General features: G+C 40.9%; 1 protein-coding gene across 7 annotated transcripts in view; it reads left to right on the forward strand.

Annotated features, from left to right (window-relative positions):
• TTC7B (tetratricopeptide repeat domain 7B) overlaps nt 1-14,212 on the forward strand; it is a 172,477-nt gene that overhangs the window by 74,078 nt on the left and 84,187 nt on the right. For all 7 annotated transcript variants that reach the window (XM_060261566.1, XM_060261572.1, XM_060261567.1 and 4 more), the window contains 6 exons: nt 143-206; nt 3,049-3,186; nt 6,649-6,732; nt 9,307-9,411; nt 11,457-11,574; nt 11,750-11,807. In XM_060261566.1, the coding sequence (XP_060117549.1) occupies nt 143-206; nt 3,049-3,186; nt 6,649-6,732; nt 9,307-9,411; nt 11,457-11,574; nt 11,750-11,807 (567 nt within the window). The remainder of the gene's footprint in view (nt 1-142; nt 207-3,048; nt 3,187-6,648; nt 6,733-9,306; nt 9,412-11,456; nt 11,575-11,749; nt 11,808-14,212) is intronic.

The following is a 14,212-nucleotide window of genomic DNA, read 5'->3' on the forward strand; positions in this document are numbered from 1 at the left end:
CTGATGCTATTATATACTTACCAATACACTGTGTACTTGTATTGGTATTTGCACTGAATGCGGCAGAGCAGTTAAATATAGTATATTTAAAAAATCTTGAGGTACTTTATTTTTAAGGTAATAAATACTCAATTTTTAACAGCATTTTCTGTCCTCAAGAGAATACTGAAGAAGCTCTTTTGCTGCTGCTGATTAGTGAGTCTATGGTAAGCAAGTCAATTTTTTAAAAAAATTAATTCCATTTAAATTCCATTTGTCGTGTTATTTCTCCTGTTTTGCTACTTTTATTATGGAAAATCTGTGTTAACATTTTCCTCTTACACCAGTTCCTTGATAAAAGTAGCCCGTCAAGCTGCTGTTAGTTGAGAGACAACTACAACAAGGATGCCTGTCTGTCTTTTCCTCCTTGGAGTCTAATTGCAGATCAGTGATATTGGGTTTCTACTGGGGAAATAGTGGGGGAGAAGGAAGAGTTAACCCCTCTTCATCACTGCAGGGGAACACTGATTCATGTTACAGCTTCCCTCTCCGATGCTGTAAAAGCATTATGGGAGACCCACTTAAGAATTTCCAAATATTAGGTAGTTTAATCCATATGTTTGTGTATGTATGTGTATGTAACATGCCATCAAGTCACAACTAACTTATGATGACCTCTGTAGTGTTCTCAAGATAAGAGATGAACAGAGGTGATTTACCATTGTCTGCCTCGATGTATCAACCCTAGACTTCCTCGCTGGCCCTTAGTATTCGGCTTGTGCCATACAAAATGGTTCACAAAGTTGGACAAATGATTAGGGACTGTGGTCTATACTTCTGTGCAATACTCCCTGTAAGCTGTGGAGTCTTATGAGCAAAAATTGTACTTCATGAGCTACTGGCATTAAGGTTGTGAGCTACTGCATACATTAGTTTGCTCAGGGGCCATTTTTCCTGAGCTAAGACAAAAATGTGTGAGCCAGAGGCTGCTAAACTATGAGCTAGCTCATACTAACTCAGCTTAGAGGGAACACTGCTCCTTGTATAGGTTCCTGTAAGTAGGATCCTAGTATGTAATTTTTGCATGTGTCATATTAGTACTGTCCCTATGTTTTATGTCTGTCTTTTAGAATTCTGGTTAGTTCCAGACTTATTCAATTTGATTGCATTGTTTACTGAATGTCCCATTGTTTTGGTTATATTGACTTACCTTATATAATCTGCCTTGAGTCCCAGTGAGAAAGGGGGACTATAACATAAATAAATCTATTTCATTATTCCACTAAGATAATGTCTTACTGGTACAGTGATGATGTGCTTTCAAGGGTGGATGTGCATAGCTAAGCTCATGGAAAGTAGAGTGCTTAGCTTCCTACATACCACTGTGAAAATTCATCTCTCCCAACCTGCCTTCCAACCTGATTACCCTGGTTTTGTTTATGCAAATCATTTCAGAGCCTTAAATAGCTGTGGAGAGTGAAAGTCTGGTGGAATCTAAACTGGGTGATGTTCTTCTCCCTGAATTGGAGATAAAAAGCAAACTTCTAACTAATGTACATCTAAAACTGCAAAAAGAGAAGTGTTTAAAGTATCACGTCTTCACTTATTATTGACTCCATTAGGCACATACACAGAGACAGCATATATGCTGCTTTTATCTCATGGAGAAAGGCTATTCATAAGAACATAAGAGAAGCCATGTTGGATCAGGCCAATGGCCCATCCAGTCCAAAACTCTGTGTCACACAGTGGCCAACCCCCCCCCCCCAAGTGCCATCAGAAGATTCACAGGTGGGTCTAGAAGCCCTTCCACTTTGCCCCCCCACAAGCACTAAGAATACAGAGCATCACTGCCCCAGACAGTTCCAATAATATACTGTGGCTAATAGCCACTGATGGACCTCTGCTCCATATTTTTATCCAATCCCCTCTTGAAGCTGTCTATGCTTGTAGCCGCCACCACCTCCTGTGGCAGTGAATTCTGCATGTTACTCACCCTTTGGGTGAAGAAGTACTTCCTTTACCCAAAGGGTGATTAACATGTGGAATTCAGTGTCCTTCAGTGTGTTTACTGTTCACATTCATATTAGTCTCCCATTTTAGACATCTTGGGTGATTGATTTTGAGATGTAGCAAGAAAAGCAGTTCCATCATTCCAGCAAGGAAGGTCGTGCCTTTCCTGAGACCGCAAAGCATGGGATTTTTGTGTACTGATACTTTTGTTTATATACAAAAACCATGGAATACCTTTTAGGGAATGCCCTTCATTTCCTCCAGAAGGCCAAAGATATAACCTGTCAAGCATGCAGTTCTCAATGACGAGTCAAGTGGATACAAAACTACGTTTATTGATAGACTGGTACGCTTTCTTGAGACAGGTTCTTGAGAGTGATACCGTCAATACATTGATACAGTTCTTTTAAGGCACACTTCAAAGGTTCCCAAAGGTGGGGGCTAGGAAGGCTCTCTAACACATAAACTATCATAAATGTCTACATTCTCACAATGTTATCAGTATCTCCTCCTTGCTTTCCCCCAGATGTTTCACACTCCCAACCAGGAATGCATGGGAAGGTGCGAATACTCTTTATCTTGTTAGTTTTGTTTCTTTCTACTCTGCTTCACAGCAATAAGCAGGAAAGGAGGAGGGGTAAGAATAACAGAGTCAAACTACTTCAGTCCTCCATGATACTTCACAAACCAGTTTTATGGAGGGCCATTAAACCCTTAATTACCATTGGAATTTTACCATGCTTGACATAACCTGATTACCTACTCCACCCATCACCATCCTATTCAAATCTGCCTGACATTATACACAGGATTCTGGCATGAGACCCTAATATCAGGCCCTGAAACACCTTTTTCCCCTTCCTCCCCTTTAAACATCCAGCCTATTTAAGAGTTCTGGAGAACTCAGACACTTACACACTATTTTGCATTATTTTTATTGGTCCTAATAAACTAAATCACGTGGCTTCTGTCCCTGGATTTTGCAACCTCTGTGTGTACTTTGGAAATACACAAACTCCTTCTGTGTTTATCCTTATTTTTGGTATTATTTTCCAGGCTAATCGTGATGCTGTATTGAGCAGAATACCAGAACACAGAAATGATCGCATCATCAGTTTGCAGAGTGCATCTGTAGTCTATGATTTGCTTACCATTGCCCTGGGAAGAAGAGGTCAATATGAAATGTTGTCAGAGGTAGGCTTGGAAAACTAACCAGGGATCTGAAGTCACCCAGTTGACAATCCTTAGCAGGTGATGTAATGTTGTAGAGAATTCATCAGTTCAGTTTTTCATGGAACAATCTAGGTAACACTGAATTTAAATATCAACTTATTTTCATGGGCATATTAGGTATTTTCCTATGGCTGCTTCCTACTATCAGTTTCACAGGTAATGGTTGCTGCATAATGGGCATGCTAAGAGTATTGAATAGCTCATAGTTGTTGCAGTTAAGAGTCTGAAATACCTTCTGCTAATGTATGACTTATACATAAGCCACTTATGACGTATATGCAACATAGTTGCCCCTAATTTCTGTGTGAAATTACTGTTTGTTGAGTATCAAATCGCTGTGCTGAATATGCAATGATTCTATGTAGGTTTTAAAGGGAGATGTCATAATGAACAGGAGGGGACACTGAAGGAGATATAATACACGTGTGCAGTATTTCAGTCTGAAAACCTGTGTGTTGGATGACAACATGGTGTTTAGCCAACACAGATGTACACAACTTGATGATAAAATTCTTGTGCAAATTCTCAGCGAAAACCTGAGATTTACAATGCATCCACAAGCAGAGTTACAACTTCTAAGTTCATTGAAGGCAGTGAGCTTCAAAGGGTGTAACTTCGCTTATTAACCATGTTACTTCAGTAGGCTTTCTGTGCTTCACTGCTACAATGAGTCATTGTATATCTGACCTTTTATTTTATGAACATCACCATAGTGACTCAAAGCCTAGGTGAGAAATAATCACTGCTGCGATACAGGAAAACCAGCTTGAATATTTTTCATTGTGTTCTTGTAATTCAGTAGATTTTGTGTAGCTACTAATCTAGTGCCATTCTATAGAATAACAGAATTCACAGTGTTTGAAACAACAGAGACCTGTTATTTTGGCAGGTGTTGGTTTTTTCCAAGGAACTTTAAGCCCTTTATAAGAGTCTGTTGAGTGTTAATTTTTTGGGTCATCAAATGGTCCATGATATCACCAAATAGAATTAAAATAATATTTATGTGCCTTTTATTGCTATTTTTCTCTCAAAAACTAGATGCAATAATCCTTTCTTATGCTGCTGTTGCTCCTCCGTTTTTTTAACCTGCTCTCCACTAATTTTGTTACTATTTTCATTCCCTCTGTTTTTTAAAAATTCTGATAGTAACATGCATATATGTGATTTTACTCATACCTTTATTTAAGAAATGTATATCCTGCCCTTCTGCCACAAGAGCAACCAAGGGTGGCTTGTAAGTTTTAAATACTTAACAAACAAAACACTGATAGACAAAATTCTAACAAAACAGCCCAAAATAACATCCATAAGATTAAAATTAAACAGCAATTTAAAAAGATCCTAAAATCCTGTTTTTTAAAAATCCCCCCAAAATTCCGCAATAGTAAAACCAACTCCTTGGCCTGAGTAAAACACAGTTAATGAAGATTAAAACCAAAACCATCCCCAGGAAGATAAGATTTGAGTTTCATTATACGCCCTTGAGAAGCCCACAGATTTTACTACTGCTCTCTAGAAGGAACTATGCACACTTCCTTTTCGAGGCAAGGCATTTCAGAGCCTGGAGGCTACCACAGAAAAAGCCCTTCCCCACATGTGTATCAGTTTTACTTCAATGAATGCTGGCCAATGGATCAGGGCAGCAGTGCATGCTCTCAAATTATAGACAAATTCATATAGGCAAAATTAGCCCTTCAAGAATGCTCATAACTTTAAAACATCACATTAAATTGGGTCCAGAAACCAAGTGATAACCATGGCAGGTGATACAACTTGTGGGAAAGGGCTCATCATGGCAAGTTTGAGAGCCAGTTTGGTGTAGTGGTTAAGTGTGTGGACTCTTATCTGGGAGAACCGGGTTTGATTCCCCACTCCTCCACTTGCACCTGCTGGAATGGCCTTGGGTCAGCCATAGCCCTGGCAGAGGTTGTCCTTGAAAGGGCAGCTGCTGTAAGAGCTCTCTTAGCCCCACCCACCTCACAGGGTGTCTGTTGTGGGGGAGGAAGGTAAAGGAGATTGTGAGCCGCTCTGAGACTCTTCGGAGTGGAGGGCGGGATATAAATCCAATATCTTCTTCTTCTTCTTCTTCTTAACCTCTTAGTTGCTAACTGAGCACTGGATGAAATTTCTAAACTGCCTTCAAAGAGTTCCCCTGCAAAGAGCATGTCACAGTAATCCAACCCAGATGTTACCAGGATATGTGTAAGCATGAATATTGCGATGTATGGATGCAGTGTAATATTCACAATTTTTTAAAAAGCAAGATAAACAATCCAGTACAATAACAAGATTCAAATCTTGGATTGGTGTGTTCGTGCATTGGAAACTGATATAAATTTCATTAATAGATTTTGCATATATAAATGTTAAGGAAACTTAATCGGGATCACTGAATGCTCAGCCATCTATTATTTTTTATACACACACACACACACAGAGTAACTTCTTTCCTTTTGTATAGCAGTTATGTCAGAGAGGTGACCTTATTTCTCACTTTTTTCCATTTTGATCTTGTTGCATATAACATTGCTTTGAAGGTTCACAGTTCTGATCTCAAACCTACTTTGGAACTGTCTTGTGAAACCATTGCTGACACTTCCTTCACCTTACCCTTTTTATAGAAGCAGAGAGACTTGGCTTATGCTTTGTCCTCTAGATAGGTGTGCTATTGATTCCATTGTCTTGATTGATAAAGCTTTTGAACTGGCACAGATCAAAGACTGGAGCAGTGCACTTGTAAGATTCTCCCCCCCTCCCCATGTTTTGTACTCTCTTATCAATCTGAACACTGAAGAGCCTGTTATCAAAAGGCTTATGGACACACACTTTGGGGTGCAGAGACAGAGCTGCATGCAAATACCATGGACTGGAAAGGACAAAGGAGGTGTGGCTAACTGAGATGTGTTTAATTAAAGAGGCCTGTAAATGACGTGTATGAACAGGAGTTGTACACTAAGGTAAAAAAAATGAATTAAAACAGAATAAGTTAAAATGCACCAAAAATGCTTTCCTGGCAGCACTTGACTAGTGAAACTGTAAAAGTAATTGCAGAAATGAATGACTAATCAAAGCACAATGCTCTAAGCCAGGGGGAACAGATTGAACTAGCTCTAAGTTAGTTTCCCCTAGCTTAGAGCATTGTGGTTTGATTCATTTCTGCAGTTACCTTTAAAATAGTTACTTTCAGGGCTTTAAAATAGTTACTTTCAGGAACGCCTCTGCATATTAGGTCACACCTCCCTGATGTAACCAGTCCTCCAAGAGTTTACAGTAAGCCTTGTAATAAGAGCCCTGTAAGCTCTTGAAGGATTGGCTACATCTGGTGGGTGTGGCCTAATATGCAAATAAGTTCCTGCTACAAAAAAGCCCTAGTTACTTTGTTTGTACCTTTTGAAAATTAATGTGTTTGTGATTTTATTTTAGTGCTTAGAAAGAGCCATGAAGTTTGCCTTTGAAGAATTCCATCTTTGGTATCAGTTTGCACTATCCTTAATGGCAGCAGGAAAAGTACGTTTCATTGTAGATTTTATTTCGTTGAATGCTGATGACGGTGATATTGTAAGCTACAATATTGCACACATTGAGTCAGTAGAATTTAGGTTTCTGTAACTATGCAGGATTGATGGTTTATCTTCCAAATACTTTGTTTATTACTGTCTTCCATCAGCACCATCAGCTTTGTGCAAAGCTGTGTAAAATTTCAGTCTCTTTAGTATTAGGCTAAATCCCCTAGAAATTCTATGGAATAAATGTTAATCATTTTTATTCATTTTTAATGAAGTGTGACATAGCAGTGCCTTGCTAAAGTGAATCCCTGGCTGAGGTGTATTTTTATTCATGTCTTTGAGCTCAGCTGCACATTCCTTTCTGTATCTGTTTTTAAACAAGGTTTCTTCCTTGAGCTTATGAAGCCTCTTGAATTGTTCGATCGAGGAGGAGACAAGAAGATGGAAATTTTAATGACTTCTTTTGATGTCTTCTCCTGGTGGGAAAAAAACCCTGTCCTGATTTTACTCCTGTTACCCTTTTATACTTGTCAGGGATGCTTTAGACCAGTTCTTCATTGAGCAGGGGGTTGGACTAGATCAGGGATGTCGAACTCATTTGTTATAAGGGTTGGATCTGATATAAAAGAGAACTTGTTCGGCCGGGCCATGTCTGGTTTGGCTGAGCCACATCAGGCTAGGCCATGTGTATAGCTATTTAAGATTAGGTAGCAGAGATATAAATTTTATAAAGAATACAGACAAACACAAATATATTTTTTAAAAAACTTAAAACGTTAGCACTCATTGGCCTTAAAAGTGCTTTCTTTGTATTTCTCCCATGGGATCGAGGGAACCGGGCAAAGGAAGCTTTGGCTCTTTCCTTCCTTCCCCAGGGGACCAGGAGGGGGAAGAGCCTCAGCCAATAGAAGGAAGAGGCCTGGCTCAGTAGTTCTGATGTGTGAATAAGAGAGCCTGGCAAAGCAAGCTATTCCTCCCCAAGGGAGGAGCCTCAGCCAATGGAAAAAAGATAGGTTTTGTTTTGTAGCTCCTGTGCAATTGAGCAAGCCTTGCAAAGCAACCTGTTATGTAGAAGGAAGCAAGAGAGAGGGAGAAGGAAGCAGATGACAGCTGGTTGCTCAGAGGCCTGATAGGAGCCCTCTGAGGGCCTGATTTGGCCCCCAAACTGCATGTTTGGCACCCCTGGGCTAGATGGTTTCTGTGGCCCCTTCCAACCCTATAATTTTGTTCCTGCTTTGGAAAAATGCTTTGGAAAAAGCCTGTAAGCTTTCCTCAATGCAAGCAGAAGCACTCAGTGGTGGCTTTTCCCAATAAGAAAATGACCAGGGAGGATTGACTTAGTTTCCCTTCTTCCGAACACAATTTTTCTCCTTGATGAAACAATCCCAGAGACTGCATTTGCTAAAGAAAAGTTGTAGTTTTAAAACAAACATGGGGAGAAAGTAACATGTAAGTAGTTGCACCCTTCTGAAATGTAATTGAACAAAGGTTCCCATTCATTGGCTGGCAGCCAACGAGAGGGGGAAGGGATGGGAATGACAAAATGCTGATGGTACAATATCATTTCCAGCAACACCCGGAAGTGACATCACTATATTGGCATGATGTTCTAGGATCCTGCCCAAACTTTCTGCCAATGCAGTGACATCGCTTCCAGGTTTTCTCTGGAAGGGACAATGGCTCAACCGTCCCCCATTTCCCACCCTGGTGCCTCACTGATTGGTGGTGGGGACAGCAAGTGGACAGCAGGGGGTGCTCCTCCACAACAGGAGATCTAGAAAGCCTAATTTGAGCCCAATCTATTCAAAATTTTATCCAACAGACCATGTCAGTGCACAATCTCTCTCTCTCTTCTCTCTCTCTCTTAATGGTGGAAAGAGCTATGAAGTAGTCTTTGTTGATGCCTTTGTTTGTCATCTTTGCCTGACAGAGAGCAACTCTGAAGCTACTAAAAGGAAAGACAGGCAGAGAACAAACGTTAAGCTGAGCAAACAGAGTCTTAATCAAAGGAGTGGCATTAATGTATTCTGCATTTTCCTCAGTCATTAATACAAAGAGACAATGATGAATCAGCTGATGTTAGTTAATACTGAAATTGGGTTCTGTCACAGCAGCCACATGAACTGAACAAAAAATTATTGAAACGTTCTCCAGTACTCAGAAAAGGCATCTTCATTTGGCTGATTCATCATTGTCTCCTTGTATTAATGATTTGGAAATCTACAGACTCCACTTATGGACATATAATTTTTTTTTTTTCTGAGGAAAATGTGTACTTATTTTATCAATCTTTGTGTGCTTGCTTTTGGTGCCTGTGAGCCTAATTTGCTCTGTTAAGTTATTATTTGGCTGTTAGCCATTGGCTAGATATTTTCACAACATTAGAGTTTTGCATTTTGTTAACTGTTATTATGAGTCATGCTTCGCAGTTTCTTGTTTTGCATTCCTCACACTGAGCTCCCTTGTTTGTTGAAATTAAATTTATGACATGTTTTAAAATTTGGTGAGCATTTCACAAGGGCTTGATAGTATGTCTTGCCATATTGTCTTATACCGAATCATGTTTTTCATGCAGTCTGCTCGAGCTGTGAAGGTCTTGAAAGAGTGTATACGTTTGAAACCAGATGATGCCACAATCCCGCTCCTAGCAGCCAAATTATGCATGGGATCCCTTCATTGGGTAGGTTTTTCTGTTACCTCTCTGAGTCAAGAAAAAAAGAGTGTTTTAATTTTATTTATTTATTTATCTATCACATTTATATCCCGCCCTCCCCGCCGAAGCAGGCTCAGGGCGGCTAACAGCATTATAATGTCAACAATAAAACAAGAATAATAAAGATATATGTGCACTGTTTTACAAGTCAACATTATTTGTATTGAGTGATTACTTGTTTAGTTCAAATTTCCAGGAATGTCAGATTTACAGGAATGTGTTAGATTGAAAGTAATATGTTTTTAAAAGAGAACACTTCCTTGAGTTTGCCTCCCCCCCCCCCCCCGCCCCCTGCAACTACCTTCATATTCTGCTCTGGGTTTTGCAGCACATGCACAGAATTGGTGGGGAGTGTGTGCAGTTGTTGCATGTGAACAGTTGGACTTAATGGCCACTTGGTCCTTTTCAGTTCTGATTCTGAGCTCTTGTAGTGCTGCTGTGGATTCATGACTTTTTGGTTTGAAAGGAAACTTATTTACTTTGATGTCCTTGCCTTAAAGAGCTTATGTGATGACTGTAAGATTCTCAGGAGGTATACTATCCAGTACTAACCAGGTCAGGTTGTTTTACAGGGGTGAAGTTTAAAAATGAGTAGCATGCAGGTTGCTGGACATTGGAATCATACCTGTCTCTCTTCTGCTGAGAGAGAATTTCTAGGGTCTACCTGTGGAGTCAGTTAAGAATCTCCATAGGCTGGGCCAATTCTAAATAGATCCAATTTAGCTCTTGCCATCCTGTTCTTCACCCTGCCTTTCTGAACTCTTGTGAACTCTTGAGTTGGAGCCCCTGGGCTTCTGCCTTCAGTCGTGATGTGCGATAGTCAAGGGGGGCAGCTGAGGACTCAAAATGAGGACTGCTGGGGTTATGCTTCCACCAGCAGTTACCGCCTCCAAGCTGTCTCTCTCTCTCTCTGTCCCAACCACCATCAGACAGGCTCCGAATTATCATCCTCCCCAACCTCAGCATCTTTGCCCCTTTTTATCCCCATGTTCCCTTCCTTCCTCCGTGGTGTCTTCCCCTGATTGGTTCCCTGCCCTGTCCATTAGCTGTCTCTCTTGTCCCATTGGTCCCCTGCCCTGTCCCATAACTGTCTCTCTGTTCCAGCCCCTTATGAACTCTCCACAATTCCTCCTCCCTCTGGCATTTGCCCCGCATCTGCTCAAGGCCCAGGTGGGGCTGAGTTGGTGGTGCTTCCATCATGACTGCATCACTGCACTGAAACCCTTATCCCGCCTGGTTCTGAGGCCTTCCTGCTTCTTCTTCCTGAATGGCTCCCACTTGCACAACTGGCTTGGCCATCTCTCGAGAGTGCTGTCTGTGCCTTTACCTTCCCCTCTGGTGCCAGGCACCAAGGCGGCTGTTGTGGGGCCCCAGGTGGCAACCCGCCAGCAGCACCCAAAGACAGGTTCCAGGGGGTCCGGGTATCAGACCCTCTAGGTTGAGGTGAGTCGCGGAGCATGTTGAGAGGCACTGCTGCAGCTGACATCTGTTTGCTTTTCCTGAGGCTTCCAGCCAGGCAAGTGCTATGGGTTGAGGAGCTCTGATCGGAGCCCAGACAACTCTTGCAGTGGCTGCCCTTATGCAGATTCATAAAAAGTTAATGTCTGTTGGGAAGAGTTTGCAGGTCATATAAGACCTTTTCTTGCAAGCTGAACAGCACTGTATAGACACCCTGGGGATCATGGGAATTGTAACTCTCATGCTCCCTAGGATCCCTGCACTGCTGCCACTGCCCTCTACCAGAAGGTTCCCTTGACATTCCCTGGCTCTTTGACAAGTTTGGAGGCTGGGAAAGGAGGGAGTGGATAGTACTAGTAACAGCAGGAAGTACTAGGGAAGCTAAATCTTCTACTGTCAGTGAACTTTAATGGCGTGGACACTTCAGAATGGTTTTTATTTGGCTTCCTGTAGTTGTCCATGAAATTAATCTGACATCTTCTATACAAGATTTGAGGAGGAGGAAGTGTCTTTCATTGCTGTTTGTTTCATTCCTTTGTTTCTTTTGCTTTTAGTTAGAAGAAGCAGAAAGATTTGCCAGGATGGTAGTTGATATGGGGGACAAAACCTCTGAGTTCAAAGCCAAAGGTTACTTAGCCTTGGGATTGACTTACAGCCTACAAGCGACAGATGGTACGTAAATCACAGTTTCCTTTTAATAGAGTAAAGTGACACTAACATTCAAAAGTGCATCATCTAGAAACATGATGAATTTTGCATGCAATTTCTTCCACATGCCTCGGATAACATTTTCATGTCCACTTTGTGGTCTTTGCTCAAATATCACTAATTAAAACTCTGTTTTTAGCTTCCTTGCGAGGGATGCAAGAGGTCCTACAGAGGAAGGCTCTTCTTGCATTTCAAAGGTGAGTGGGCATCCATTTTCATTCAGTTTTCGATTTAAAAAAAACCTTACATGTGTTTTTAAGAGGAGATATTTTAAAATGATTACGCAATGTGATTTTTTTTTATCTCTGTGCTGTTTTCATGAGAACAGAGCCTATTGTGTTAACATTTGCTTTATGAAGTAAGGCTAGCTAATCCAGTCTGATTCCAAAGGATTTCCTCTTATTTAATTATTAAAATAGAACCATTATCAGCTCACAGAGAATAATTAATGGTTTGAATACACATTTTCTTCTAAAAGAAATTGCAGCTCTGAATAACACATCAAAAGCTGCTAGTCAATATTTGTGGAGCTACCATTGTTGTCACATCAGTGTTCAATGTTTGAAACCGATTTCACGGATTCTTGGATCTTAAATCTCTGTGACTTCACAATGACTGATGTGTGGTTCATGAATTTTTGCAGAGAGTAAGCCCGGACTCTGAAATTGGGTATTTACTTATTTCATTTATAGCCCAACTTTCTTTCATCATGGAATCCAAGGTGACATGCATAGGTTCTCTGGAGGTCTCCCATCCTCATTCTGACCACTTATTCCTCCTTAGCTTTCACAAGGTTGCTGTGTCTCTAGCCCTCCCCTATTTTGTTTGTAGGCATCTTTAGGAGGGGATGGACTTGGGTTTTGCTGTTTTATTTTGGTTTTACTTTGTAATATGTTAATTACTATAAGATGCCTTGATCCAAGAGGAAAGGTGAGAAATAAATATTTTACTTAACAGAGAACTTTTTTTGGTTGTGCTCTTACTAGAGCATGCAGAATATTCAATCAGTTATTCAGTCACCTCTCACTTTCCACAGATTACAAAGCCAGAAAACGCATGGCACACTGATCCAATGTGTCTTCCTGGTTTTTTTCATGCTCCTCCCCCCCCCCCCCCCCCAGTGGCAAATCTCTCTTGATTTTCCCACCCTGTACATTTGACCAGTTTTGTCCCTGTCTTTAGGCTGGGTGAGAGCCTCAGCAATGGCTTTGATGGACCCTCCCTTGCTCCTCTCAGCCCCATAATGCACACCTGTCTCTTTGTTCTTCATAGCTCCTCATAGTTACCTTTGGTGCCCATTTTCTCTTGGGCTGGACAACGCTTTGGCAGACAGTCCGTTACACAAATGGCCACCCAATTAATGCTTGACTCACTATCTTCCACAACTGTTGCCTTTTCTCCTCACTCTTGGGCCAGCACAGTGGCCTAGTTCCTGTACAGTTAACAGCCAAGGGACACTCTGTCTTCCACAAAAGCTTCCCCAAACACTTTCAACACCCTTTCTTCCCACCTTCAGATGACGCAGAGGTTGGTTCTAGTCATCAAGAATAGCCTGCTCTATTTTGCTGCATAAATAGTTCTAGCTGCTGTCATATATTTTAATATCTCTTCCAGAATTTTTGGTAATTTTTCAGGCACCATACCTAATAGTATATCTCTAGCTTCCATAGGGAATTTAAATTTTAATATGTTCTGCATTTTTCAATGTATTTCCTTTCTCCTCCTCCACCTCTTTACAAGTCCACCACATATGAAAAAGGTCCCATATCTTGGCATTTCCAGCATTTTCCTTTGTAGTTTTTCCTCTGAATTCTCAATGTCCTTTGGAGTTATGTACTATCTAAAAAAACATTTTGTACCAATCTTCTATTAATGCTGTAAACTTGATTTCTTTTCTCCATAAACACTGCAATTGATGCATAGATATCTGCTCTCTAAAATTCTGCATCCATTTAATCATACATTTTTTCACTTGTTCTTCTGTTTCTAGTTGGAGTGGTAAAGCTGCAGTGCTGCAGTTGGAGCCCTCTGCTCACGACCTGAGTTCGATCCCAGCAGAAGCTGGTTCAGGTAGCAGGCTTCAGGTTGACTCAGCCTTCCATCCTTCCGAGATTGGTAAAATGAATACCCAGCTTGCTGGGGGGGAAGTGTAGATGACTGGGGAAGGCAATGGCAAACCACCCCATTAAAAAGTCTGCCATGAAAACGTTGTGAAAGCAATGTCACCCCAGATTAAAAAATGACTGGTGCTTGTACAGGGGACTACCTTTACCTTTTAGTAAATGATCTTTTTTTTTTTTTGTAATCAACTGTTTGAATTCAGACCCATCTGTTAGGGTGCCACCTTCCATATTAATAATCTTCTTTAGCCTTGAAACTGACTGATAATATATCAGCCACTGAATATTTATTCCTTCTTCTTTAATGTCTTACCAAGATGTGATTTTCTCCTGAGCATTTACCATGTTAAAAAGATAAAAGTAGTCCCCTGTGCATGTACCAAGTCATTACGGACCCATGGGGTTACGTCACATCATGACATTTTCATGGCAGACTTTTTACGGGGTGGTTTGCCATTGCCTTCCCCAGTCATCTACACTTT

This window comes from Heteronotia binoei, chromosome 21, assembly GCF_032191835.1.
Source record: "Heteronotia binoei isolate CCM8104 ecotype False Entrance Well chromosome 21, APGP_CSIRO_Hbin_v1, whole genome shotgun sequence".
NCBI lineage: Eukaryota > Metazoa > Chordata > Lepidosauria > Squamata > Gekkonidae > Heteronotia > Heteronotia binoei.